The sequence below is a fragment of the Kwoniella bestiolae genome, chromosome 8 (assembly GCF_000512585.2).
Source record: "Kwoniella bestiolae CBS 10118 chromosome 8, complete sequence".
NCBI classification, from domain to species: Eukaryota; Fungi; Basidiomycota; class Tremellomycetes; order Tremellales; family Cryptococcaceae; genus Kwoniella; species Kwoniella bestiolae.
The window spans coordinates 661,391-687,847 of NC_089248.1; the positions used below are offsets into that span (position 1 = coordinate 661,391).

Consider the following 26,457-nt stretch of genomic DNA (forward strand, 5'->3'; position numbering starts at 1 on the left):
CTGTTTTTGTTTGAACTGCTGTCTGTCTCTGCTTTTTTGGTTTCTGCCAAATCTGATTGTCTGGGATGTATTGAATCTGAATGCTTCTCATGCTCGCTCAGTATCTTACATACTACTGCATCACAGTCGTGCACGCAGCTTCTGTGAGACTTGATTTGCTTTGGTCTAATGGATGCCTCGTGTCAAGTCAAGGTCGATTGGGTTTGTCCGATGACGTGCGTCATAGTTTATCTTACGCTAGTTTGTTTTCCCGAGATTAACAACATCTCATCGCAGTTCTGATCTCGACAAGCCAATCGACCCAGTTGTCCGCAATCTACAATCATCTATCTGTACATCCTGTCCTGCGAACGCTTCGGTGATGCCTCTGAGGATATCTCTCTCTGCATCCCTCCCCAGAAGTATATATCGCGCTCGAATCACGAATTCAACCACTTGCAGATCCATTACATCCCTGATCGCCAGGACCAGAACCAATATCAACCCTTCATACTCCAAATCTAGGACCGCCTCGATAACTACCATACGAACAATGTCCAGCCCAGCAGCGTCCCCTTCTCAACAATCTAGCTCCGTAAAGCTAAAACCTACCGATCCTTCCTCGGTACCGAGTCCGCTTGGTGAGGGGAAGTTCATCAAAACAGCTGGATGTCTGATCATAGGGTATGTCGCCCGTTCCTTGAACGACCCAACCCAACCAATCCAATTCAAATTGATTGTATTTCATCGTACATCGTGCCAGACTGACTGGATCACTCAACTCACAGTGACGAGGTCTTGAATGGGAAAACGAAAGATACCAATTCAAAGTGAGCGTAGCCCTCGGGCCTTTGCGCTGTACTCGCCCTCCAGAGGGATGATATACTGACTTGTATGGACTTGCAGCTTCTTCGCTCAATTCTGCTTTGATCTCGGTATTGAATTGTAAGTCTGGCTATCCTCCAGCCATCACTTTCGTTCAGGGAGATCGAACTCATAAACATGGATTTATCGCAGGAAACGTATAGAAGTCATTGCGGATGACGAGGATGAGATGTGAGTGATCCCCTTCAACGACATGAAGCGATGGTCTCTTCTCGATCATACCGCTCAGTTGCTAATATCATGACTTCTGTGCACAGCGTCGAGGCCGCTCGAAGGATGACGGAGAAATATGACTTCGTGGTTACCTCAGGAGGGATCGGCCCAACCCACGATGGTGAGTAGAATCTCTAATCTAAACTAATCCCCGCACAGGATCACACTCTTCAACTCCATCTAGATGATTCTGTCACTTCACCTCAAAATTGGGAAACAACGAGATACTGATCCCCATCGCATAGATATAACCTACGCCTCTCTCGCCAAAGCCTTCAACCTCCCCCTTCAACATGATCCCGAAACGCTCAGGAGGATGTGGGAGCTCTCCCCCCCAGAACGTAAAGAACAGTTGAAGAACGCCACGCCAGCTCAGAAGGAAGCTAGGGAGAGAATGGCGTTGTTTCCTACTAACACCGGTAAAGCAGGGAAAGAGGAAAGTAAGAGCGAGGTGATTTTTGTGGAGGGGGATAAGTGGGTTCCTGTGGTCAGACTTGGAGGGAAGGTAAGTTCGAACATGCCCACCTTCTCTTACCTTACTTGTCCCAATCAAGATCTCGCCATTATGTTGCCAAAGCTGATGTATACATCGTCTTGGTAGCTGTGCATCTTCCCTGGTATTCCCTCATTATTCCAACAACTCCTTTTGGGCTTAACGCCTTACCTACCTTTACCTCCCGCATCGAGCAAACCATTCAGACATCTCATATACACTTCGTGAGTGACCTCAATCAAAAACATCTCCTATATCTCTATGATCGTTGTTACTTGTTACTTGTTAGCTGATATTGACTGCGTCCATGTGTGTGATCGCAGCAAACCCGAATCTGTGATCGCACCGTACCTGACAGAGTTGCAAGCCAGAGTGAAGAAAGAAGGTATAAGGATTGGATCGTGTGAGTGCGGTTCAGTACTCTATGCCTTAACACTGGCTGATGGACGTTGTGCGTTGTGGTATAGACCCATACTTGTATTCTGGGGTACACGTCAGTTTGATAGGACATGATATAGACAGAGTGAGAGAACTGGGACAGGAGGTGAGTCATGGTCGTACACTGTCTAATTGGGTGAGTCTATTCCTGCTGACTCTTCTGAATCGGTCAAAGGTTGTCAAAGAGGTCGACGGGAAAGTGGTATCGGAAGGTAAATTGGGTAATGAGAGTGAGAAGGCGAAGGTGTAAAATACCAATGTATGATAAGTAAAAATGCAGGACACCATACTTTCACCTATTGTTCCTCGATCACTGTATCGCGGTAGCAGACTCTCTGGTTTTCTTCATCTTTACAAGTGTCACATAGCCTCCTAACGATGTATCTACTAATACCAATCACATCCGCTCTCACCTAAACTTCCACCTCCTATTCATCTTCCAAACAAACACCATCCCCGGTTCGCCAACACCCACGATCCACTCTGCTCCCCCAGGGGAGATAGATACATTACACACGTTCGTAGCTTTGTTGGACACCTTGAACCCCCTCTTAGCATGTTTTTGAAGTATGGTTTGATATTCTTGCGGGATCAGTCGCCAAGATTCCAAAGATGGGTTCGTCCCTGTTGCATTGGCATTAGGATTAGACGAAGTCTGCTTCCTACTTCGATTGCTGATCGAGATCCCATCATCATCCTCATCCTCCTCGGAGTCCAAATCGGAATCTGAACCGTCCTCGACCTTATCGTTTATTCGCTTCTCATCTATCGGTGGCGGAATGTCACATGGATGATCTCTCGCCAAGAGCGGATTGAAAAGTATGATCTCCGGTGTAAATGTTCCTTGACGATGTGCCACCATGCCTATGAGCGGATCATACACTGTGTTGTCGTCCTCATCTGCACTGTCTTCCCGAGGGAATGGGATTGGTCGATGGAGAGATAGGTTCATAGCCCAACAATCTGATCCGAGCGGGTATGTAACTATCGGCATGAAAGAGCCTGAATGATCAAACCATTACGATCAGCTCAGCCAGGTTCAAGTTCTAATACAAGGAACGCATACCTGAATCCATGTAATCCTGACTTGTCGGATCCATGCTTTTCGGTAGAGGATCGTTGGGAGCGAAGTACCGTGCGTAGGCTAGCCATTGCCAGATCTTGAGTTGCCTTCGTGAGCGGGTGATCAGGGTGTATTCGTTCAGCCTGGATGTAAGTAGAAGAAAAGTTAGCATTGTACACCCCTAGTCCGATTCACGATTAAGTTACTGGTCAAAAGTCGGGTGGGATAGGGTCAACTCGCATCGGACGTATAGTCCAACTCTCAGCTCACCACTCAACATTATCTACGAAATCCTCATGCAGCCTCGTACTACTAAATAACGGTAGATGAATGATCCTCGCCCTATATCCCTTGGGTGTCGGAACACCCTTGAGAGAGGGTCTAGGGAATGCGGGAAGAGGCCATATCTTCACATGTCTATCTAGACCGACAGTCGCAATAGCATTTTTCGTTGGGTGGAAACTCTACATCATACATCATACATCATACATCATTTAGCCATCAGCTGACTTGCGAACAGCAGATTCATTCGGCTGACTACGTCACTTACAGCAGAAGCAACATAACCTCTATGACCTCCCCTATTATCCCCCGCTAGTATCGCGACCAGACAATTGCCCTCGTCCGCATCCCCCATGGGAAAGTTCATACTCGGTTTCTCACCCTTCGGAAGTTCAGGCGGGTCGGATCCAAGGATATTCCATATTCTTGTGGTTTTATCGTACGAGGTGGAAGATAGGATGTGGGGATGTAAAGGGTGAAATGAGAGGTTGGTTATGTCCTATGAGTATGACATTTACACATCAGTACCGAATGCTCCGTCGCACCTACTGGGACTAGGTTCATTGGGAGTTTGAAGGATGAGGTAAACTTACCCCGCCGTGTCCTCTCAGTATCCTTATACATCGTTTGGTAATGGCATCGATGATGTAGATCAAGCCCTTCTGACCTGCTGTGGCTATTATCGGATGACATGAGAATGGATGGTAAGACCATGCGACGGTGTATGGGTAATCCTATACTCGCGCAACGCGACCTGAATATCAGTACTGCGGCACAGGTAAAGGTCACAGAGAGAGAGCTCACTTCAATGTCCAGTTCCCAAAGGACTTTCCAAGGATCGTTTTCCGTACATCTGGCAACTACCACCTATCAAACCCATACATAGCCCATTAGCATTGGAGACAGCTGTGAGGGAAGCGAGGAACGACTCAACTCAACTCACCTTACCAATAGCACACAACGCAATCGTCCCATCATATTCCTTCCAGCCTCTCCACTCAACATCGCTAGGTACTCTCCAGGGATTTAGTGCTCTGACAAACGGCCAGAATTTACAATCCTCGTATCTGAAGGAAGGTTCTTTGGAAGTTTGCTAGGATCCGCGAATCAGCTGTACGAGTCTCACCCAGGCTGGTAAGGGGGATTGGGGAGTAATGTACTCACCATAGCAATAGCCTCACAAACGTACGGATGGCCGCCTCTTCCTTTACCAGTATTGACCTTCTTGTACCATTTCAATGGAGGGGTTGAGCCCTCAGCCTCATCTTCGTAATTTGAGGATGTTGAAGATGGAGGTGCTGGAATTTGCGAGGAGGGTGTGGGGTATTCGCCGGTTAGGTCTATTATGTCGTTCATGCTGATTTGAGAATCATATCTGTCTGTCTTGCTCTACATTACTATGTAAGTGCTATAATCTGGATGATGAGCTGAATGCGAGGAAGAGACGAAAGACAGGCTCGTCACAATAATTGAGTTCGTCAGCCTGATACTGGAAGTGCTGGGACCAAACAAACCATACCTTCCTGAACGAGAATATCAGGCTCACAATCTTTGCTGACGACAAGCTTCCTTTCCGCTCATGTAGTGTCATGCACCGTCTTATCTCTGTGCGCCTGTATACGTTCAGTCTTCAGCTCACTCTAGCGGGTCATTGTACGCTTAGTCAACCCAAGCTGCGGTGCGGAGTGAGAAGAAGCATCACCTTGCAGACATCTCATCTATCCATATAGGCCATCTCCGACATTCTCTTCGCGACACGTGGGTTAGCCCGATAGCATCGGGTTAAACAGATAACCGTGCTCTACCCCTTCGCTATCTGAATCGTCAGATGGGTTGTATCAGTACAACGTTTGTAAACAGATCATCGTTGATTACATTCCACATATTGTCATCAGAACACGACTAGAACTCTCCTTTGTGATTACAAACGTCTTCCTCACTTCTCGCCTCTTCGGTTTCTCCCCGAGTCGACTCCATCGTCTCTTTTCGAGTCATAACACTGTATCAAATCAAGCGGTCCGGCCTTATCGCACCTTCCCCCTTTCCTGCATCCGTCGTGTCTTCTCTGTGTCTTCTCAGTATCGACTCGTGCTTCGCTCTCCTGTACCCACAACTATATAAAACTTACCTCGGCGACATCATTCGCCCATTCCTCACTTATCCAGCTCAGATCGAAACACACAATGTCAACATCAACCATTTCACCCAAAGTCCAAATCTCTTCTCATCCCTTGGTATTATCCAAACTCACTCAACTCAGATTACATGACCTGCCTGCAAAGGACTTCCGAGAAGGTATAAGGGCTATTGGGTGAGTAAATCGATTCCCCCTCGCTTGACATAGTCTCGTCCTATCCGCATATCAGAACATGATATGGGGCATCCTCATATATATGCAGGAGATAAACTGATGATGACGCTGAGATAGGTCAATGCTCATATACGAAGCCTCTCGGCATCTACCTCTCGCTGATGTACCTAATGTGAGTAACAACTTTCTCCATCATTGTGACTCCCGGATCATTAGAAAACATGTGAAATGTGTCATCCAGCTAATCTTGATGATGCTATGATGTAGCTCCAATCACCCGTCGCTCCGTTTACCGGCCAGACCATCCCCCTGCGTGTTGGCTTATCACCTATCCTGAGAGCGGGTCTGGGATTGGAAGATGGTGAGCTAGCTATCTGGCTGTAATGTACACTTATGAAATAGCTGATTCTTGCTATGTACTTGCAGCCGCCCTGGAGATGTTCCCAGAAGCTACTGTACTGCACCTAGGTCTGTTCAGAGATAAAGTCTCGCTTCAAGCTATAGAGTGAGTCTGACTTTCATCTCTGACTATATCATTGTCTTTATGGATTGCCAAAGTTTGTCAGAGGCTGACATATGGATCTGTTCATAGGTACTACTCCAAATTGCCCAGTCAAGTCACAGCCGACATCGTATTCTTACTTGATCGTGAGTCCTTCCTACTCTTTAGTCATTGCAGCTCGTCTCGAAGACCCTCTATCCGACGAGAGTCGTCTGAAGGTGAAGCTGATCAATTCACACCGCCGCACAGCTCTCATCGCCACTGGAGGTACTGCCCTAGCAGCAATCCACATGTTATCAGAGTGGGGTCTCAGCCCATCGCAAATCAAGATCATCTCTGTCCTAGGATCAAAGCAGGGCGTTCAACATGTCGCAGAGGAGTTCCCAGATGTCGAGGTGAGTGATTCAAGCTCGACCTTCGTTATCCTTGCCGCTTAGTGGGCTGCACGGGTTAAGGTAAGATGCTCACGCTGCTAAACGTTTCTGTTCAGATCTATATCGGTGCTGTGGATGATATCTTGACTGAGAAAGGGTATATCTCTCCCGGTCTAGGAGACGCTGTGAGTCGATCGTTGATGTCTTCCTCCCCTAAACATCAACAACACCCCTCCTTACATCTACACATCAACCAATAATGGCTGATGCTCTTTATCTCTTGAATCCAGGGTGATCGGCTCTACAGTACCATCTAACAGTCCAATACACTGCATCAACTTGTCCAGTATCTCCGATAATTACTGGACATATCCCATGTCCTGTATTCCTGCTCCAGTCTTATCCTTCATACCCATATCGGTCATCGTCAACTTAATATTCGCATCATCTAGAATTGTATATAAACCCTCAATGGTCTCTTGTCGCTTCATGCATCTTTTCGATTATAACCCATCTTTGGACCACACGACCCATGATTTTGCTTGAGTTCTCTGTGTGCCCTTACTAGACATATGCGCTACATCACAATCAGTTAATTCTAAATACCAATCCTAAATCTATAAATACTCTATAATGGCCCCTTCCTTCTCATCTATGTATGATCCTTGCTCAGATATTCTCTACTCCGTTTTCCCATTCCCTCTAATATAATCCATCAAATCATCATTACCCTTACTATGCCGCCTCCTACCAGATTTCAACCAATCTTTCCAACCTGAGATCGACCCCGTCCCTGCAAACATGATCACTCGGTCCCTCGCCTCGCCGTTCAGACCATCTCCGTGTCCACCTAGGGGATCCCAGTGCAGGCCATTGGTTACGCCATCTAGTATATGAATAAGGTGATTGTCAGGCGGCAGATCTAAGCGTTGTTAAAGATGACTCACGTCGTTCGAGGTACCTTCTCACTCTCTATATGCCCCACCGACACAATCAGCTGCGGTATAGAGCATACGGAGTGCACAGATTCAAGGTAAGGGTCACTCACAGCAGCATTGACTATCAGGTCTTTCTCACCCAAAAAGAACGCTGTCCGACTTGGATCAGTGGCATTTGGGATCTCGTCGAAGAATAGAGTATTGTCTGCCCAGTCGAAGTGCTGCGGCAGTTCAACGATCAGCCCAGCCGCAATTGATCCGATTCAGAGGCAAGGTCGCACTCACCCGCTGGATGTAATTTGCTATTCCAACTTCGGATGCGATGAAGTAGTATAGCAGCAGTTCCAAAGCCTGGTTGGGGCCATCGCAGCGTGCATCAGTCTGTGACGATCCCATTATTCCGGTAAGTTAGCACTCACGTTAGTGGGTCTGCGATAACAGAAGTTGAAGCAGACATCTACCATTAAGATATGGGTAAGCTTTGTATCTAGCCACTTGCATCATGAAGGTAGGATGTCCACGGGTTCACTCACCTCCCTCCCACAGGCAGAATACAACAGGGTCGACAAATGTGTTCCTCTTGATCAAAGTCGGACAATCCTTGAGTACTATCGATGTGAGGGTATGTCAGATTCATTAGCTTGCACTCTGCTTAGCATCGAGGTGTGATAACAGGTAGGATAGTTCGCACTCACACCAGCCGTGCCCTACACTCCCATTACTATGACTCAACAAGCTCACTCCGCCCCTCCCAGCACTAAATCGAGAATGTTCATCCCAGAATCCCCACTGGGTACAGATTTTCTTCATTGCTCCGACAAACTCTCTTCTACCCCATGGACGGAGGTGCCGGTGGTGGAACAATGACTGGGACGTGTGAGGGGAGAGGGGCAGGAGGATGGGATGGGTCGGTAAGGAGGTGAGAAGGTGTTTGATCAGAAGATGGGATTGGAGCTGTACAGATCCACATTCAACCGTCGATTAGCCCAGGGATTGCACCGAGTGTAATGTTCATGGAATAATGGACGATAGGTCGGGTATCACGGAACTCCCGAACAATTGGGTTGGGATCGTCAACAGGCAGAGACAACTCACATGACCGAAACCCAACCCATGTAGAAATACAACAGGCATGACGTTAGGTACTGTCTTGCCTTTCTCAGGTGTCCAATCTTTCGGTATACGAATGAGGTATCTATCAATCACCGATCAAGTAAGCTATCGATGTTCCAGTCACCCCGTCAAGGACGCGGAGAGTAATCAGCTTACTCTATATCGCCCTCGCGATACTAAGATATAAGTTAGCAAGTCGTCGAGACAATAGTCTTTGAAAAAATAAACCTGAGACAATAGTCTTTGAAAAAATAAACCTCACCAGTCCCATACCTTGATAAGGATACACCACTTCTTGTAAGAACAGGTTAATGATGTTGGTCACAGCGTACAGTATCAACGGACGACCTTTTGCCTATAGAACATTGTCGGTATCAGTATCAGAATCAACACCTCTTCGCTGGAAACTTCCCCACTCACATTGACTTTATCTAGTGTTAACCTGATGATCTCCACCTTATCATCATACCCATCTTCAAACTCTGTCCCCGTCCTAGCTTCTAGCAATTCCATCGTGTACTCCAAGAATTTTTTGTTCTCCTCGTTGGCCAGGACATCTTCAAGGGGCGAAGCGAAACATGACCATGCGAGCCATATTTCAACGTTCCGGCGTCTGATAGATTTCCATGGGGCGTAGTTGAACCTGTCGCAACATGACATCCAGGAAAGCGTCAGCGTCAGCTCCTATAGAAACTCAACTGACCCGTATTGAAGATGAGGCCGAGTCGAGTGAGAAAAGGCAGAAGACAGTAACCAGATCATTAGATGGAGAAGAAGAAGAAGAAGCACTACCCAACTCACCAAGTCCTCAATCTCTCCCTAAACTCCACCGCCCTCTTATCCCAATAATGCAACTTTACCACCTCATTCGTCTCTTCATCTATGATCCCCTCATATCCCCATTCACTGCGCAGCTCATTAGGTAAAACATCACTCTCAACCTGCTCCCTCAACTTCTGTTCTCGTTCCCCAGGGTTGTCCTCCACAAAAGCACTAATAACATCTTTCACCTCTTCGCTCATCTTGCCAACCCTCCTTCTAGGTCGGATACCTACTGATTCCTCATACTCTCTATCTTTCATATGCTGTAGCTCCGCAACTGATATCAAGCCACGTTGGAAGTTCCTCTCAGCTTGTTCAACCTCGAAATTCCTCGGTCCGTCTTCACCATCAGGGTGTTTGAGTACACCCCTACTTGGGACTGGATGTGTCAAGTTGGAATGAAGGACCTTGAGGAACAGGATGGTTCGTTCTGAGATGGGGAGGGTGGATGCGGGGGAGGGTTTCTGAACGTAATTGATAAGGTAGGATAGGTAGATAGAGAAGAGGATTTCGGTGATGGAGTATGCGGCGAAGATGGTGGCTGTCAGGCCTGATGCGCCGGACAGGGAAGGGGAGAGGAGGGTGTACCATAGGAGATATGCGCTGTGGGATTAAAGATAGGAATAATCAGCAAGGACATCTACCCTTTGGCTGGCATACGTTTCCTCGCTGGGAGGAGGACAAGGCAAGGAAGGGGGTAGCATAACATGAGAAGAAGAACGTGTCTGATTACATCGATCGTCCATATCACTTGATCCATGTGAGACCCAAATTGTTATATCCCAGGGTCCTCTTGGAATATCGGTCCATAGAGAGAGTAACACACTCACCAGCACAAAGGTGTGATCATCCACACGCTCATCACCAACCCCAAGGCCACATAATACCCCTGATCAGGTTTCTTGTTTTCGTACTCTATAGGATATACCTCATCGGGTAAGGGAGATAGCGATGGTAGGACCTGAGCGAGTTTCGATGACATCTTGATGTTATCCCAGATGACCAGGTGAGTATTCTTGAAGTAAGGAAGAGAATTATATACTCTTGGTGCAGTGGGTTGGACCGTCGTACTATCTTGTCATTGTATTCCGTGATGATCCGGCTCCAGGTTTAAAGAGCGTGACTTATCGGGTATCCACTTTAAATTGTCCTGCAGCCTCAGCCTTGATTGTATTCACTGTTATCATTCAGACTATGATATACAGTTCAATCATAGGGAGAAACAAGATATGTACAAAGGGAGATGAGGGATGAAAGGATCAACGGTGGATTCCACTTGGATTTCTCGTTATCACAGTTTGACTTTTTTGTTTACGCATTCCATTCCTCCATTCCTTTATCTTAAGCTTAATCGTCGTTTCCAACGGAACTCGTTTCCCCACTTCCTTCAGTGGATTCACATTGGGATTAGAGCGAGTACCAAGCATGAAATGATGTATATACGTATGCTGTACAAGATGTGTCCTATCCGTGACCTAGGAGCATAGTCCTCTTACCCAATCCCAGTCCAGATCAGAGTCCAGCAAAGCATTGATGATCTCAAATGAGATGATGATGCTCTCATCCTTCCCCTTCCCAAAGCAGTACCCCGAAACCAACGCAGATCATCCCAACCCCGAGCAAAGTCTGAAGATCCGGTATCTGACCTAACCATATTGAGTCTATCAGAGCTACAAGACCTATTGTGAGGAGATTGGCAACTGATGAGGTGGTTGGACCCCATAATCCGATGAGCACCATCAAGCCGGCGTTCTGTGTGAGATAAGAGCCCAATCAGCATCGTTCACTGGGTGGGAAAAAGGGAAACCCCTCCTCAACTCACATAGATAGTCCCACCAGCAAACACCAACCCCAAACACCCCCATATCCTCATCACATTCTCCCCATCAGGCCAATGAAATTTTTCATACCCCGTCCAGTCCAACAGAAGTATAGGCGGCCAAAGCAACAGCAGCGTAGCAATCCCAATACAAGAAGTGATGAAATTCGCATGAAGGGCAGGCGGTAATTTAACCTGATGCTGGACGTGGTGGTGCGATTGAGAAGGTAAAAGCCCTGCATTGGAGGTTGTACGTGAGAGAGGAGGGGTCAGCTCGATAGGTGTTGGTGTCGAGTCTGTACCTTGATGTGGGAAGATGGGTCTATGAAGGATCGTTATTCCTGATGATAATGGTGTTTCGTCCATTCCGTCAGAGTGGTGGGTTGGTAGGGGTGTGTAATTTGATGGGAAGGGGGATACACCGCCATGGCCCTCTGGTAGAGCGAGTTTGTATATCACTTCGTAGAGGCCTAGGATGATTGCGCCTGGGGTATGAATGTATCAGCAGAATTCTATGATCCGTACCCATACACGGAGGTTCAGGATGCAGACGATGAAAAGGGAAGTATTGAGATTTATCGTTCAATAGCTCCTAACCACCCTACCCTATATTGTCATGCAATATCGAAAAACGACAAATATCCACCACTCCCATGCAATTGTTACACATCTATCAATCTCGCTCCTGGGATCAGAAATGAAGCAAAACAACCCACCAAACAACATAATCCCATCCCCCACGACCCTCCCCATCAACCCCTCTTTCACGTCCCCCAACCCATCCACACTAATAACCACCACACCCGTAAAAGCCAGCGCTATACTGCCCATCGTGATCCTACTCAACGGCTGTCCAAGTAACATCATACTGAATCCGTAGGTCGCAAAAGCCGAGGTAGAGTATATCGCAGTAATGTCCACGGGGGGTGATAAGCCCATGGCTACGTACCATGATAATGCTGGGATGGACAGTATCATAGTCAAGTACGCAATCTTCCTAGACCAGATAGGAAGGATATCACGCCATGTAGATGACTTGGGTATCTCCAATTGATCGATAATGACATTCCGTATCTCGTCTATGTAGAGGGGATACGGTATTTTGGAGGTAAGAGAGAGGAATAGGAGGTGGATAGGGAATAGAAGGGCGAAAGTCGAATGGGTAAGGTAGAACGTAAAGTATGGTTGGTCGTATCCCAATTTCGCGGTGAGTGTATGGGCGAATTCTGTTTGTACGGCTGAAGCGAGGACGATAGCTATGAGGATGGATATGGGGAGTAGAAGGGATGTGGACGAGGAGGGGAGGGAGATGGTGGGTAAGTGGGAGGAGGAGAGGTGTTGATGTGTCGTGTAGGAGGGTATGGGGGAGGATGACATTCTGTTTATCTCCTGTACAAGGGGAATGCAATGATTTGAGTCGGTTGGGTTTGTCTAGACTGGTAGCTACTATGGATGTCGCATCTTGTTCTTGTGCTTGTTGAGTTATCTTATACGTTCGCAGCCGTTGGATTTGTTGTTGAAGCTGGGTCGTCCGCAGTTCGGTTTTGACTTTACTTGAAACACGGTTTGTCGAAGCGTAATGATCGAAAAAGGCTAGGGCCAGAGGGTATTTATCTCGATGGTGAGATACCGGTCCATCTGATACTACACGACTTGAATACTTAATGCCTGCTGTATACGATGGGCGTACTACTATTCCAGCTGTACGGTAGATCAATTGGACAGCATTGTTATGGTTGTGGTGTGGTTGTTGACGGTTTGTTTCGGTTAAATCATCCGTGCGTCAACCGAACACCACACCACCGAGCCTAAATGTTGCTCGAAGTCCATGAGGCACGATCCTAGTACATGGTGCATACAGTGTGTGAGTCATGTATGCATCATTCGTCCGTGAAATGAACGACCACGACATACAACGATGCAACGATGTCACGGATTAATCGACTCTGTAGGTACGCATAGTGATCTTTTGGTTTGAATTCATTGTGAATTATGATTATTACGATTCAACATCCCCATCCCCCCCCCCTCTCCCCTTCCCTGGCCAGATCTTCCCACGATTTAAGCCTAAACACCAGCAACCAACCACCTCTTCTGACTCCCCATCGAATCCTCCCTCAAAATCCCATGCTCCAACTCCACCCCCTCGAGCTCCCTATCCATTCCCAGCTCCCTCTCCCGGTCTACATCAAAATCATCAATCTTGATACTGGGACTTTGTAGCCCCGGCGATCCGCATCCCTTACCGGGGGAAATGGGACTCATCTCCAAATTAACTTTACCAGGTGACTTGAAAAATGGCGTAGGGGGTCTAAACTTCTTGAATCCCTTTACCCCACCTCCCTCACCTCCCCCTTCCTCAGAGAACGAAGACGAAGACTTGAGGTCGTCCATTGATGATAACGAGAAACTAACAGTCTTCTTCTTATGTCTACTTGCCTTTGCTCCTCCCGCTGGAGGGAGGGGGAGTTTACCCAGTCCCAGTCCCGGTTTGTGGGTTGGCGGACTGACGTTGATAGATGGGACGGCGAGGTATCCAGGTGAGGGATGGGAAGAATGGGGTGATTGGGGTAGTGGGACTGTCGCGTCTTCAGGTGTGGAATGGGAGTGGGAGGGGACGGGGACTGAGAGGGGTTGTTTGTATATTACCAGAAGGGCTAGGAGGAGGAAAGCGATGTCTACTGAGGAGGCTAGAAGATCCATCGTGTGTGGTATACTTTTGGTGGATGTGTTGGTAGGTCTGAGGTGGTTCTATTGGTTTTCGAGATAAGGAAGACAGGAGTAAGTGATTGGGAGTTATTTTGATCCTATTGATTCAGATTTGATAGATTTTTGTGCTTCTGGGGGAGATTACTAGTTGTGCGATTTTGAGTGATCCAGTGAGTAGGGGTTTTACTTTTGATAGTGGGACAGATTATTGGTTGTATTGATTTGATATAGTGATTTATTATTACTTTTGGTGATCAATGTGGTTTTGTTCCGTTTTGAACTTTTTGGTTTGTGTGAAAGAGAAAAATCGATCAAGTATGAGATTAGCCAAGTCATTAAGTACATGGTCAATCAGTAAGGGGAGCGGTAATCTAGAATACATATTATATCATACCTGAAAGGATGATTCCAGGAGCTGTTGTCAGAGGGAGAAAGTGAAAGGATAGTTAGAGTGTCAGGTGCTGGGGAGCTGTATGATAACGAGTAAAGGGAGTATTATACCTCAATCACGTTGGAGGATATACGAGACGCGTCGCACCACGTAGAATAATTAGAAACATTCTACGATGAGGTGGTACTAGCTTGATCAATCATAACCTTTGGTAGGTTTTATGCGAGAGTACGGCTGTGACGTCAATGTTCATTACCTTTGTCGCTGGAGATGATCCGCTCTTGTGCGGTCCTTGCAGTTGGCATACCTGCATCGGACATCTCAACTGATCTCTACCTCCTCTTCGCTCCATCCAGTATCCTCCATAAATCAGCTACCACCTGTCTATCTGTATGTCTCCTATTCTTGTCAATCTTTACAGGGTCGCCATCGTGTCAGCTACTTCCCACCAGGTTTGTCATGGGTCTAGCTACTCACTCTCATCTCCGTCACATTCCAATCTTTCACCGTCGGGTTGACAGGCTCATTGTGCCATTGGAAGTATATTCCTTTCACTATTAACCAGTTCATATTCTTCATCAGCATCTTGATATCGTGAGCATGAACCCAACGTACCATTCCTGAAGAGCATTCTTGGATCTTGCCATTTGTAAGGCTTGAACTGCCATGCCTGACCTGTCGTTACTACGCAGATCACTCTGTCCCTGAGACCACAACTGATATAAGCTACGCATTCTATACATCAAGCCTAAGTATCCAACTTACCAAGCATCCTGGCCGAACTTCTGTAATGCTTCAACACCATCCACCACGTAGTATTTGCTAGTCACGTCACCTACCGTATCATTGTCAGCAATATCCCAATGACTACGCATTCGGTTATGGGATTGTGGAACTCACCATGTGGTCCACTTCTTTTCCTATTTATCCTTACCACGTCCTCAGCTTTGAAATTCCCTTGAGCAACTTCGTTCTGCCTGGCCACTTCGGAGGGTTCGAATCTGCCAGCCAGCGAGCGCACATCAGCTATGCCCATACTCCCACAACAGCTTAGGCAGTTCACTTACATCCCTTGTTCCAAGAACTTCTTCACATTCCACATAGTAAGTAACGAAGTAGGAGACGAGGAGATAATGATAATCGGATCTGTCGATCTGGCTTTCTTGGGCCCCGTTGGCGGTCCTGCAGTATTCAATGATGATCAGTTCAGCCATTGCTATGCTATCGTGACAGAAAGCCAACATACCAGTCTGTGACTGAGCTTGGACAGCAGCTTTACTCGCTCCTTTATCGAACGAGTTCCTCAAAGCTCGTATCTTCTCTACCATGACTGTTTTGAGAAAACTTTCAAAGTTCTACGGAGTGTAGAATTTAGCATGCGACACCGGTATCACAGGCTATACGCGAACCACTCACGTTCACTTTCCCGCCACCTGATGATCTCAGTACTGTATTTCTATCTCGCAGTTCTACTTCTTCCGCTCGAAGCTATAAGCAAGGGTCCGAATGTCAAATTAGCACTATCCGAGGGACCATGACTGATTGCTTGGAAAATCGTTCACCCACCTTCTTGCAAAACTCCCTATCAGCCACATCCACCTCATACTTCCTCTTAATAGCTGCAGCAGGTTTCGAAGGTCCCGCCTCGGATGACTGTAAGGCCGAAGGAAGAGCCTCGGCAGTAGCTGATGCTGCTGATATGACTTGGCCTGAGTACGACATCGCGTATCCATCAACTTTTACCTCCACATTTAGATTGAGCGAAGCAAAGGTGAACCTACCAGCCTCGACTTTCTCATCCTTACCCAGCACCCTCCCAGTACCCTGACTCTCCCCCGTCAGATACTCCACCACCCCCCTCCTATCAGTGATAGCCACGTACCCCACACCCCCGGCCTGTCCTTTAATCAGATAATCCCTCACACCGCTCTCCCGTTCATTCCACGCTAACCACAGTTGCCCGGCATTGTAGAACTCATCTTTTGATCCTGCCTTCGATGTGTATCGTGTAGAGGTATCTTTGGCGATACTGGTGGGCGAGTCTGTGAGGGGAGGAATGGGTGGGAATGAGAGGAAAGAAGCTTCCGCTAGGGTTGATGCGGCTGATGAAGATGATGTGAGGAGTGTAGGAGGGAGGGAGGAGATGATGGATTGTCGGAGGAGGTCCAAGGGATCTGGTGGAGCTGCCATTGTGGTCATATGTCCCGTGGGTCAATCAAAAAGTAGAGTAGGATCGTGAGCATATGTGTATGACAAGACGCAAAGTTGAATTGGGACATAATTAATTGGGAATCAACACAACCAGAGAGAGCGAGACGGGATCAAATTCCGTTCGAGCTCACGACGATCTCGGCGAGTTCCGCCTTGACTCTTCCTCCGCTGCTCGTTCCATCAGCACAGGTGGATACGAATTTACCAATGCATCTTGTGTAACTTATACAAAATCATCAAGTTGGACGACTATTTAAGAAGAATAAGGGAAAGCTGTAAAAGAGTAAGCCAACATCCATGTGTCAGCAGTGATCCCGACTTTTGTCCGCTGCTGTGGCGCTGTTCCGGATTTTGACCAGTTCTTCACGGGTTATATGCTGCCATAGCGAGGTTAGTCTACGCTCCTGTTGGGCCCTCAGCCCCATGTAGGGATTTATCACCTACCTTTCGATCACAGAGACCCCTAAACATCGAGTCCGGCCTGTCAAACAGCTCGAGTGGGTGATCAAACTGTCACATCAGCTTGCGGATCATCTCGGATAACTCACCTCTACCACCTGCCCGACATCCATTACTAAAATCCTATCATAGTATGCCACGGTCTGAATACGATGTGCGATAGACACGATCTACCAGATCTGTCATCATCCAGACATCCCGTATTGAAAAGGTGCAAGAGGATGGTTAGACTCACGACGATATCTGAAAACTCCGTTTGGATGATCCTCTGTATCAATGCATCTGTCTCCGGATCAACTGAGGAGGTCGCTTCGTCAAGGATCAGTATCTTCGACCCTCTGACCAGAGCTCTGATCAACATCACTATATCTTATACTCAGCTTCGACGGTTCGAACGACGATACCGACAGGAGATAGAAACCAAATCTCACAAAGCTGTCTCTCGCCTGCGCTGAAGTTGGATCCCTCATTCGCCACAATCACATCGAGGTGGAATTTTTCTCTGGTAGAGACAGATATCTCAGGATTGCCATAGATCAGCCTCAGTGCGTCGTTGAGGACAGCATCGCTTTTGACTCCGGTAGGATCGATGTTCTCGTTGAGACAGAAGCAGAGCTGATGAGTGTCTCGAGTCGATTCTGTGCTGCTTAGACGGGGGACAGACTAACCGCACAGTCCCGCCAAAAAGAAATGGATCTTGGGGTATAATTCCCAGTCCTTTCCTCAACTATCCCTCAAAGACATCAGCACGATCTCGTTCTGATTCTGAAGAGGGATAGTGTCAGTGGATTTACCCCGTCCAGACCGAGCTGAGATATATCTTTCCCGTCAATCTCAATCTTACCTCCGCATAATTCCACCGTCCTAAACAAAGCCTGCACGAGACTACTCTTACCGGCCCCCGTCCTACCTATCACACCTACCTTCTCACCTGGCCTGATATCAAAGCTGGTTCCCTTGAGTATCAGAGGTAGCTCAGGCCTATAACGCATCTCAACATCCTTAAATGAAATCCCGCCGTCTCTTGGCCATTCCTCGTCCGAGCGAGGATCATCAGGCGATGTAACTGGTGCTTCTGTCGGGAGAGACATGTAATATTGTACTCTTTCGACCGTGTTCTGGAGAGGGTCCACCTATCAGTCAACTGTCGGGGAAAAATCCCATAATGAGAAATACGACACACCATTTGTTGTTCAGCTTCTGTCACTTGGTTGACCAGCTGGTTCAAGGCTGACAACATCAATCTAGTCAGTTCAACGGCCTTTCGTGTCCAAACTATATGTAGGCTTACTGGTGGTAGCAGCAATGATGAAGGTGAGGACCACGCCAAATTTGGCCGGAGAGACTGAATATCGAAATATGATACCAAACATCATCACAGCCTTTTACAGCAGTCAGTAATACGCATGTCAAACTCCTTTCTTTTTCCCTAAAATGTCGGAAGTTCACGGCTGCATGAACATATCAAGACAAGCAGTTGCGAGACGAGCGTGATCCTTCGACCTAGCCACCTGTGACGGAGACTTAGTGATGCAGTCGCACTCGCTGCTGTGCGTAACGTGAAGCAATACTCACCCGGCCTGAGTAAAGCTCTTATTATCATAAAGATCATGTTATTAGATCAGTGGTCTATTCCCAGTGATAATAGAGCTGCAACTTACGCCTACCATGATTGCTGACTATACGTGAGATTTGACTTATCAACAACTTCGAAACTCCTTTCGACAAGCCAAGTTTGTCAAGGATATGGCTTACGAAATGAGTATCGACCGACGCTTCCAGCTTTTTCAAGAATCTCTCTTGCTGTCCGAAAGCCCGTATGACGGTCAATCCTGCGAGCTGTGAGATGGTAAAAGTTTCAAAAACAGTAAGTTAGCATCGAGTATTAGAGGCAGGCTCTGCTGAACAGGCTGGCTACGTACCTGTTCCCCAAGGTTGGTATAGATATGACTCCTCAAATTGGACGTGAGCCTTTTGATCTCTCTTGAAGTTTGTCGATAGTATAGCACAGCGAACCACTAATTTGGACATACATTAACACCATTATCGGAATCAATGTCTCTGCCTCCACTAGCAGAAGATCAAAAGCTCACATCGTAAATTAGGACTGGGATAAACAACAGTCCAGCCCAAGGGTAAGTATACAATATCAATGTGAATGCGCCTAAGATCCCCAAGATCGAGCTGTACATCCGAGGGTCCGCATAACAAGTTGTCAAAGCCAGGCCAAAGTGTGTGGTAGCTAACTTGAGGACGTTGTACCATGTCGGCGCCAATCTATCATCAAGCTGTTGAATGTCTTTTGGTTGAAAACCCACATTTAGCAAGCAGAGGCGGGTCAGTCGATTAGCAAAGTGACAGATTAACTCACCTTTGGATAATCGGTTGATGAGACGGCCCGTCTATGAAGCTCATTCAATAAAAGTATCATCCTAGGCCGTTTGATCCATGACTCACTGGTGTCCTGTCGTGCCATGAAGTAGGGCTTCTCATCACGCCTTGCCAAGCTTGGTTGAACATCCTACATGAAGCTTTGGTTCCAGCTAGGAATATAGAGTAGGTTGCTCCACACTACATCCGTTTAGCTTAAATCTTCTGCTGAAGGAGACGGAACATTGCTATAGGAGCACGAGACTCACCGTAAACAAAGCCACGGATATTCCCAACCCTATTTCAAGCCACTCAGGCGATAAGCTAACGTCTTGACAAAAGCAGCGGAATGAAATTAAAATGACTGACCAGCGTATATCCCCATATAGGCGCCTTGGCTTAGATCGAACTGCCCTTCCGACCAATATCCCAAAAAGAGGGTATTGAGCACTGTAGCAATTTGAATGAAGATCAATAGAAGCCCACATCGTACGACCAGCCCGACAGATCTGATGGATTTGAGGTATCCGAAGTACACGTCATACTTGACCGCTCCTTCGGGTCTTTCTTCATCAATTATCAACTTGACGTTCTGTCCTATTTTCCCCTCGTTCCTCTCAGCCTCTTGGTCATGATCAGCTTTATCAACATCAGTATCGTCCAATGTCTCCTTGTTCATGGCGAGTGAGCCCGAATGGTCCATCAAAGTCCGGAAGATACCCTGTTCTTCCTTGAGCTCCTATCGGAAAAGTAAGCTCTCCCCCACAGTTACTCCGCGGGATCACAGAGCATACTTGAGCATACTTTCATGCTTGTCAAGCCACACACCTGATACGTTCCTTTTTGGACGATCCGACCATCCCCACAATCATCACGATCCACGACCAGGACAAGATCCGCTTCGGGTAGGATATCAAGATGATGAGTGATCAATACTTTGGTTCTGTCTCCCATTGGTCCACTGAGTATACAATTCTTCAAGATATGACTACCCACATGGGCGTCTACAGCCGAGAGTGAATCATCCAGAAGAACGACATCACTGTCCTGATAGGCAGCTCTGGCAATGCAGATTCGTTGTCTTTGGCCGCCGGACAACGTTATCCCCCTTTCGCCAATCCGGGTTCTGCCAACGAAGGTGTCATCGAAGTCAACAGCCCAGAAGGCTTTGCGGGAAGAAAGAGTGAAAAGCAAAGACAGACCACCTACAGATCACCGTCAGGCCACATGTCAATATCGTGCCTCGGTCCACAAGTGTCGATGACTTGGTTCACCCGAGCCAGATCGATATTGTCCGGTGAGCAGGAGAACGTTATATTCTCCCTGATTGTACCTGACTGAACCCAGGCTTGCTGGAGTACTATGGTCAAATACAACAAATCAGAAAATAGTGCGTATCAAGTGCCCATTCAAGGTGATGCTCACCATAGCTGATCGACCCACCAAATACTACATGCCCTCTTACTTGCTTCATCAAGCCCGACAAGAGCGCGGTCTTTCCTGTGCCCACTCGTCCCACCACGCATACCAACGAGCCTATTCAGCACTGTCAGCTTATTCTGGCAATACTCGACCAATTTGGTGAGTTGAACTCGCCTCTTGATACTTGAATATCGATATCTTTCAGTGCAAAGCGCTTATCAAGGGAAGGACGGGGACCGTTGCCCTTATTTTGATCAACCTTTTCGCTCAATTGATGTTTTTGTGCGTTCCCTGCATTCTCCTCCGGATTGCCCACAGATATGTCGTTTTCGAATTGGAAATCACCTTGGACATCGATTGCAAAGGAAGCGAGCGTCCCTTTCGATCCTGAGGTCCGAACATAACTCTTTTGCCTATAGGAACATCCGATCAACTAATGTAGCTGTGATCAAGGGATTTCTGATTGGGCATGACTGACTAGCAACAGCGCTTCTATCCGCTCTATAAGACAGAGCACGATCAGATGTTATCGGGTTCTGAGGTATAATTTAGATGAAGCCACTTACTGATACCGACCTTGGCTTCACTTATTGACGCCAGCACATCGGGGATCTGCACTATGGGCAATCTCATGGAGATGAACCATTGTAGACTCGAGAAAACGGTGGCGGCGTCCAGCGGGTGATCGGTCAATGCGTAGTTTATAAACGTCACTACCCTCCAAAATTAGCAAGAGAGCAAGATATAATCGGATTTGTGACGATAGTACACGGCCTGTCCACGGTCACTGTCCATACCCACGAATAGCAGCCAAAGGAGGTATAAACCCCATCAGAGCAGTCAAACTTGATTTGATCAGATTGTTCTTCCTGAGACTGTCCAGTTCTGCATTTCTCATTTCACTTATCCTGTGGCTGAACCATTTCTCATACGCATACAGCTTGACAGATCGTATGTTGTTCAAGATCTCAGATAGGAGCCTCACTCGGCCGTCCGTGGTTTGGTTCTGAGCCGATTGCATTCTGGAGATGTGTTTGAACATCCAGACTGGCAATTCAATCCACAACGGTGGGTATCAGCACATCATCTCTACTTCTCGGTATGAGAAGAGTTATACCTTTGAATGGAGCTGTGAGCAACAGTACCTATGCAGGCTTGTCAGCAGGTGTATACTTATGAAGTTCCGTCTCTAACTCACCCCTAATCCGACTAAAGCAGAAGGACCGAGCTGCCAAATTAACAGCCCGATGCCTAGCAGCAACTGAACCTGACACGCTCTTTCCTGTCTCAATGCAATCATGTCAATAAGTACACAACGGTACCTCATTATCAAGCCCGTTGCAACTCTTACGATCAAGGCTATATCGACTGAAACCATCGTCGTGATCCGACCATCCGTCATTTCCACCCGTGATCTCGGGGACAGTCTCCTAAGATGTGTTTAGCGATTCCGCAAACATACTTCGAAGTCAGAGACTTGCATAGCTTTTTGAGCTATCAGGGTGATCAACTGACCACGTTCACCCCAATCAGCAATCTCTCTCGCACACACTTAGGGATTTTGCATAACTCACCCCTGATCCAACTTTCATTCCTGTCAATCTCGATCTCCACCACGCGTGACACAGCATCATAGACGCCGTCAGCATCATCAGCCAAATCCCGATACTTGCCCCGGCCATATGTCCAACAGATAACGGCTCGATCAGTCCTTCAGTGGTCCGGCCACCCTTTAAAGCATTGTGCCACTCATACGACCTTGTGAGCTGGCGAATCAGATGCTTCACAATAATCGGTACCATCATTCTCATACAGACTGACAGACGCCAATCAGCAAAATACAAGAAATTTCAGCGTGGCGTACCTGCGACCAATTTGGACATCTGCATCAACCACCATTTTCGACGGATGGTGAGATAGATAGCTTTGAGAAGACTCGTGTTGTACTTCTCCCCATCAACCTTGGAGGGCGAGTTGGAGTGCTTCTCTTTTTCAGGGAGGGACGAGCCTCTGCCAGGCTGACTGTGCGTTGGTGTTGGTGAGGGTTTGATAGGATTGAGCTTCAACCTGTCGCCATTCTGCTGTCGCATGTCAGCACATCCAATTCATTCAACGTTCAAACTGCTCTGTACGCACAATACGCGATCGATAATCGGACGTCAATTCAAAGAGGTCTGCGCATATCCCAATAGTGCACAAGCGGAAGTGTCAACTCGTAGTCAAGACAACATGTGCGAGTAAGTATAGGACTGACCGTCTTCCTGGACAGATCTCGACCACGCCACCTTCATCATTTCACCTACCCAATTACAAAAGACCTTGTTGGGCCAGCTGGCATCTTGGTGAGGTAGTGGCACGTCTTTAAAGATCCCTGGTGGGGCTGAAGTGGGTTTCCAAAATGGCTTCGACATCTCGGTCGTTGCGGGCAGTTGCTGCAATTGAGCCTTGCTACTAAATTTGTGAGGTGAGTGAGCGAATGGGTTTCATGTTATACTTTGCTAGCGCTACCAGGTTCTCAAGCCCTTTCGAGTGGGGCTTGCGCACAGCGATCCATTGATGCAATCCTTTGTAAGCGCTTTCTTCGTACCACGAGAATCTTGGGTTTGCAGATCGAAGGCTAATGAAACGGTTGGCGGTAGAAGAGGTAAGTAGGGAAAACCAGAGATCAGCACGACCTGTGACGTATGCGATATCAGATTCATGTGAGTGAATGCTCATCATGGACCAGAACAAAAGATTAGTATGCATATATACATAGAACTGCAAGGAACACACGTCTAAAATTACTTCTTTCGAGCGAGCATCGCACGTATCTCTTTGACTCTTCTGCTCTCCGCTACTTCAATCCTTTGCACAACCCTCAAACAACTTGGGAACGAGTCCAATTAGTTGTTGTATACAGGAGTCTCTCCCTTTCTACCTTGAGAAAGCAATACGACAGCGTATTTACCAGAGATCTTCCATCCAGGTTCCTCTTCGTCGAGCTTTTCACCTACTCCGCCTGGGATACCGACCACGACATCTGATTTGATGGTTCTCAAAGAGGCGACGGGAGGAGCTCCAGCTTCAGAAGCCAAAGGCCCGATAGCTTGGTTGAAAGGTGTGTCAAGAGGAGCGTGACAATCGTAGGTGAGTTTTCCTATGGACCGCATATCAGCTTTTTTGATCCTTGAGTAGCAGAGAGGGGACAACAGAAGTACTCACTGTGGTTCAAATCACCCTTGAAGATGACCAAGTCAGATTCGGAAAGGTGTTGGAAGAGATCAGGAGCCTCAGAGTGGAGATCCCAGAAGGTGTATCCGGTACACCAGAAGGGGTGGGCTAACGATATGCCGAATAACCATCAGCATACAGAGACCACGGCGAGGTGGAAATGTTCGACTCACCCTCGTACTTCCATTTACCTTCCTTCTCGTATTGCTTCCATCTGTGACCGAGGGTTCTGAGAGACTCGACCTCGGCGTCAGAGGCATCTTGGAAGAGCTGTCCGTAGACACAAGAGTTGAGGATCCTAAATATCATTACATGGTATGTCAGCGTACCCCTTGTCGAATGATGTGTTCCACGAAAGGTTCATAAGATGGTAGAAGGAGGATGATCATTGACTCACCAATCCCAGTCCTTCTTGGTAACATCAGAGACGAACCAAGGGATTTTCTTTCCGTGGAAGATGACTTGAGAGCAAGTTCCAGATTGGATCAACCAGTCGGCATAGACCAAATCACAGTACAACTCAAAACCGGCATTATCAAGGACGAAGTCGATTCGACCGTTCTTGACGGTCATGACGTAGTCTGCTAATTTGTGCAAGTCATTTCCTAAGATGTTCTTCTCGGTAGCGGCAAGGTGATCACCACCGGTTGATTGGAGCTTCTTGATGTCTTCTTCGGTCATGTCGATGAGTAGGGACAGATCGGTAGAGTTACCCCAAAGACAGACTACGCCAATGATTCGAAGTCAGCCTCAATCCCATGGGAGTAGTGACCGGATAGGTACAGAGGGACGATGGGACCAGTCACTCACCTTGAGTCAATTCAAGGAACAAGAGCTTGTTCTTCTCCAACAGAGCCTCGGGGGAAATTTGTCCTTCATGTTTGTGAGGTTCGGCAAATCGTTGAGAGAGCTCGAAGACAGCTTGGTTGGATCGTGAGAAGGTGTCACACTTTTGTCTGAAGAAGACATCTGTGATTACAAGCACAACAATCAGTATACGATCTAAGATTGAACTGCTCAATACCGCGAACTTACCGTAATCAACCCAGTACTTGGAAAGGGAGAAACATTCCCTCAATCTTCTGTACTTGTAGGCCTCAGCGAAGAGCCAGGGGGCATTCATGAAATCTTTTCCTCTGAAGAATTTGGCGATTTCCTATATCGTTCATAAGCATATGTTAGTTTCATACTTTGAGAATATACATGAGTCGGAACATGTAGAAACACGACTCACCTTGTTCCAGAGAGCGACATCACCCGCACCATCATCAATGATAGGTCTAAGTTTACTGTTGCCTTGCAAATCACCCATCAAATCTTCCAATCGGTGAATACAGTTTACCAAATCGACGATTCTCTCTTCGTCGTATTCTTGGTTGAGGGTCTTCCACACGTCGTCGATGGCTTTACCCAAAATGGTGGGGAGTCGAACACCCATAGTAGCCTATCCAAGTTAAGGTTAGCTGGCAATCCTGGTATTCATGAGAACGAAGATAAGGTATTACGTACATGTGCGAAAGAGTATTCATGGTACCCTCGGTCTGCAAGAAATCAGCTTTCATCCTTGTAGAAGATATCGATGAGGAACGCTCACACGCTGGCCAAGGAGGTTGGTCTGTACAAAGGACAGTATCAGCAACTGATCGTTCATGCGAGGGAGGAAGAGAGAAAACTCACTAGGGTTTACACGAGAAGGGGTTCGAGGGTATTGCTGTCAACGGAACGATCATCAGTCAATCGATCCTGCGTAACTCGCAGCATCCAACTCACACTTGCGCTCTGCTTCATATCAGAAGGCTTGAGCTTAGGAGGCAAGTTGCCCAAGTTGAGCTATCCAAAAGCAGTCGGTGTATCAGCGATGATAGAACGTGTCTCGATAGTCGCCCGAATCACTAGGTACTCACGACAGTCTTTTGAGGTGCCTTAGCACTGGGGTGGGTCTTGGTATCGTTGCTCATGTTGGTATGCTACAGCGAGGATTATACACAAAGAAAATGGGTTGGATTTGAATGTTAGGTATGAAAAAATTAGACAAAGGGGGGAAAGGAAAAGTTATGTTAGTGGTAGTTGAGTATAGAAAATTCGATTCAGAATGTGAATACAGCAGCATTAGTTTATCGATTGGTTTCGGTACGAGTATGACGATACGATTCCAGGGTGAAAGGTTCGTTATCGGGGTATAGGAAGAGCGAGCGTAGGAATCGGCGAAACCGGAGACAAGTCAAGTAGGCAGGTCCAGAAAACAACACGTCAGCCAAATTTTATCCTGAATTGTCAATTTTCGACTTGCGTAACCATCCCACACATGCAGGATTCTGCAGCACCTCCAGCCCAGCTCAGCTACAGGTGCTTGCTTGCTGTTGTACTGTACTGTAGTTGTAACCATCGCTTCCGGTCCGAAGACGAGTACAGTACGGGATTTGGGTTGGGACAAGTATGTCAGGGTTTAT

General features: G+C 47.2%; 9 protein-coding genes across 9 annotated transcripts; 2 read left to right on the top strand and 7 right to left on the bottom strand.

Moving 5' to 3' along the window:
* Positions 1–532: 532 nt before the first annotated feature.
* On the top strand, positions 533–2,258 carry I302_108837 (uncharacterized protein; the record flags this gene model as incomplete). Its single annotated transcript, XM_019194563.1, has 10 exons — positions 533–663; positions 768–809; positions 886–924; positions 997–1,035; positions 1,122–1,198; positions 1,323–1,582; positions 1,679–1,794; positions 1,894–1,973; positions 2,038–2,114; positions 2,184–2,258. 10 exons carry the CDS (start codon positions 533–535, stop codon positions 2,256–2,258), a joined length of 936 nt encoding a protein of 311 aa, XP_019043399.1.
* A 159-nt stretch (positions 2,259–2,417) lies between these two features.
* Positions 2,418–4,709, bottom strand: I302_108838 (uncharacterized protein; the record flags this gene model as incomplete). Its single annotated transcript, XM_019194564.1, has 8 exons — positions 2,418–3,010; positions 3,075–3,214; positions 3,342–3,535; positions 3,622–3,852; positions 3,947–4,087; positions 4,158–4,220; positions 4,297–4,446; positions 4,518–4,709. 8 exons carry the CDS (start codon positions 4,707–4,709, stop codon positions 2,418–2,420), a joined length of 1,704 nt encoding a protein of 567 aa, XP_019043400.1.
* An 827-nt stretch (positions 4,710–5,536) lies between these two features.
* On the top strand, positions 5,537–6,857 carry I302_108839 (uracil phosphoribosyltransferase; the record flags this gene model as incomplete). Its single annotated transcript, XM_019194565.2, has 8 exons — positions 5,537–5,664; positions 5,782–5,836; positions 5,932–6,025; positions 6,091–6,169; positions 6,257–6,312; positions 6,416–6,561; positions 6,657–6,725; positions 6,831–6,857. 8 exons carry the CDS (start codon positions 5,537–5,539, stop codon positions 6,855–6,857), a joined length of 654 nt encoding a protein of 217 aa, XP_019043401.2.
* A 363-nt stretch (positions 6,858–7,220) lies between these two features.
* Positions 7,221–10,395, bottom strand: I302_108840 (uncharacterized protein; the record flags this gene model as incomplete). The annotated part of the gene is made up of 13 exons (XM_019194566.1): positions 7,221–7,426; positions 7,488–7,512; positions 7,589–7,699; positions 7,764–7,829; positions 7,898–7,935; positions 8,012–8,086; positions 8,174–8,432; positions 8,574–8,673; positions 8,748–8,767; positions 8,854–8,946; positions 9,012–9,234; positions 9,393–10,016; positions 10,244–10,395. 13 exons carry the CDS (start codon positions 10,393–10,395, stop codon positions 7,221–7,223), a joined length of 1,992 nt encoding a protein of 663 aa, XP_019043402.1.
* A 578-nt stretch (positions 10,396–10,973) lies between these two features.
* Positions 10,974–12,609, bottom strand: I302_108841 (uncharacterized protein; the record flags this gene model as incomplete). Its single annotated transcript, XM_019194567.1, has 3 exons — positions 10,974–11,165; positions 11,236–11,717; positions 11,949–12,609. The coding sequence occupies 3 exons, from the start codon at positions 12,607–12,609 to the stop codon at positions 10,974–10,976; spliced, it is 1,335 nt and encodes a 444-aa protein (XP_019043403.1).
* Positions 12,610–13,299: 690 nt separating this feature from the next.
* Positions 13,300–13,935, bottom strand: I302_108842 (uncharacterized protein; the record flags this gene model as incomplete). The annotated part of the gene is made up of 1 exon (XM_019194568.1): positions 13,300–13,935. One exon carries the CDS (start codon positions 13,933–13,935, stop codon positions 13,300–13,302), a length of 636 nt encoding a protein of 211 aa, XP_019043404.1.
* Positions 13,936–14,664: 729 nt separating this feature from the next.
* I302_108843 (uncharacterized protein) lies at positions 14,665–16,522 on the bottom strand (the record flags this gene model as incomplete). The annotated part of the gene is made up of 10 exons (XM_019194569.1): positions 14,665–14,745; positions 14,810–14,886; positions 14,948–15,036; positions 15,098–15,167; positions 15,233–15,333; positions 15,400–15,514; positions 15,579–15,687; positions 15,749–15,820; positions 15,899–16,041; positions 16,114–16,522. The coding sequence occupies 10 exons, from the start codon at positions 16,520–16,522 to the stop codon at positions 14,665–14,667; spliced, it is 1,266 nt and encodes a 421-aa protein (XP_019043405.1).
* Positions 16,523–16,845: 323 nt separating this feature from the next.
* I302_108844 (uncharacterized protein) lies at positions 16,846–23,205 on the bottom strand (the record flags this gene model as incomplete). The annotated part of the gene is made up of 32 exons (XM_065870740.1): positions 16,846–16,920; positions 16,988–17,053; positions 17,101–17,172; positions 17,238–17,365; positions 17,434–17,596; positions 17,667–17,729; positions 17,797–18,120; positions 18,186–18,232; positions 18,294–18,384; positions 18,474–18,550; positions 18,664–18,841; positions 18,925–19,020; positions 19,096–19,186; positions 19,250–19,301; positions 19,374–19,404; positions 19,460–19,573; positions 19,642–19,670; positions 19,742–20,111; positions 20,201–20,498; positions 20,582–20,732; positions 20,798–20,908; positions 20,969–21,181; positions 21,361–21,507; positions 21,596–21,841; positions 21,912–21,939; positions 21,993–22,076; positions 22,146–22,224; positions 22,276–22,304; positions 22,369–22,610; positions 22,659–22,872; positions 22,931–22,968; positions 23,049–23,205. The coding sequence occupies 32 exons, from the start codon at positions 23,203–23,205 to the stop codon at positions 16,846–16,848; spliced, it is 4,104 nt and encodes a 1,367-aa protein (XP_065726812.1).
* Positions 23,206–23,679: 474 nt separating this feature from the next.
* On the bottom strand, positions 23,680–25,965 carry I302_108845 (uncharacterized protein; the record flags this gene model as incomplete). Its single annotated transcript, XM_019194571.1, has 12 exons — positions 23,680–23,933; positions 23,999–24,115; positions 24,181–24,305; positions 24,405–24,732; positions 24,818–24,976; positions 25,043–25,163; positions 25,242–25,451; positions 25,517–25,548; positions 25,602–25,622; positions 25,685–25,718; positions 25,778–25,837; positions 25,912–25,965. 12 exons carry the CDS (start codon positions 25,963–25,965, stop codon positions 23,680–23,682), a joined length of 1,515 nt encoding a protein of 504 aa, XP_019043407.1.
* Between the last annotated feature and the right edge of the window lie 492 nt (positions 25,966–26,457).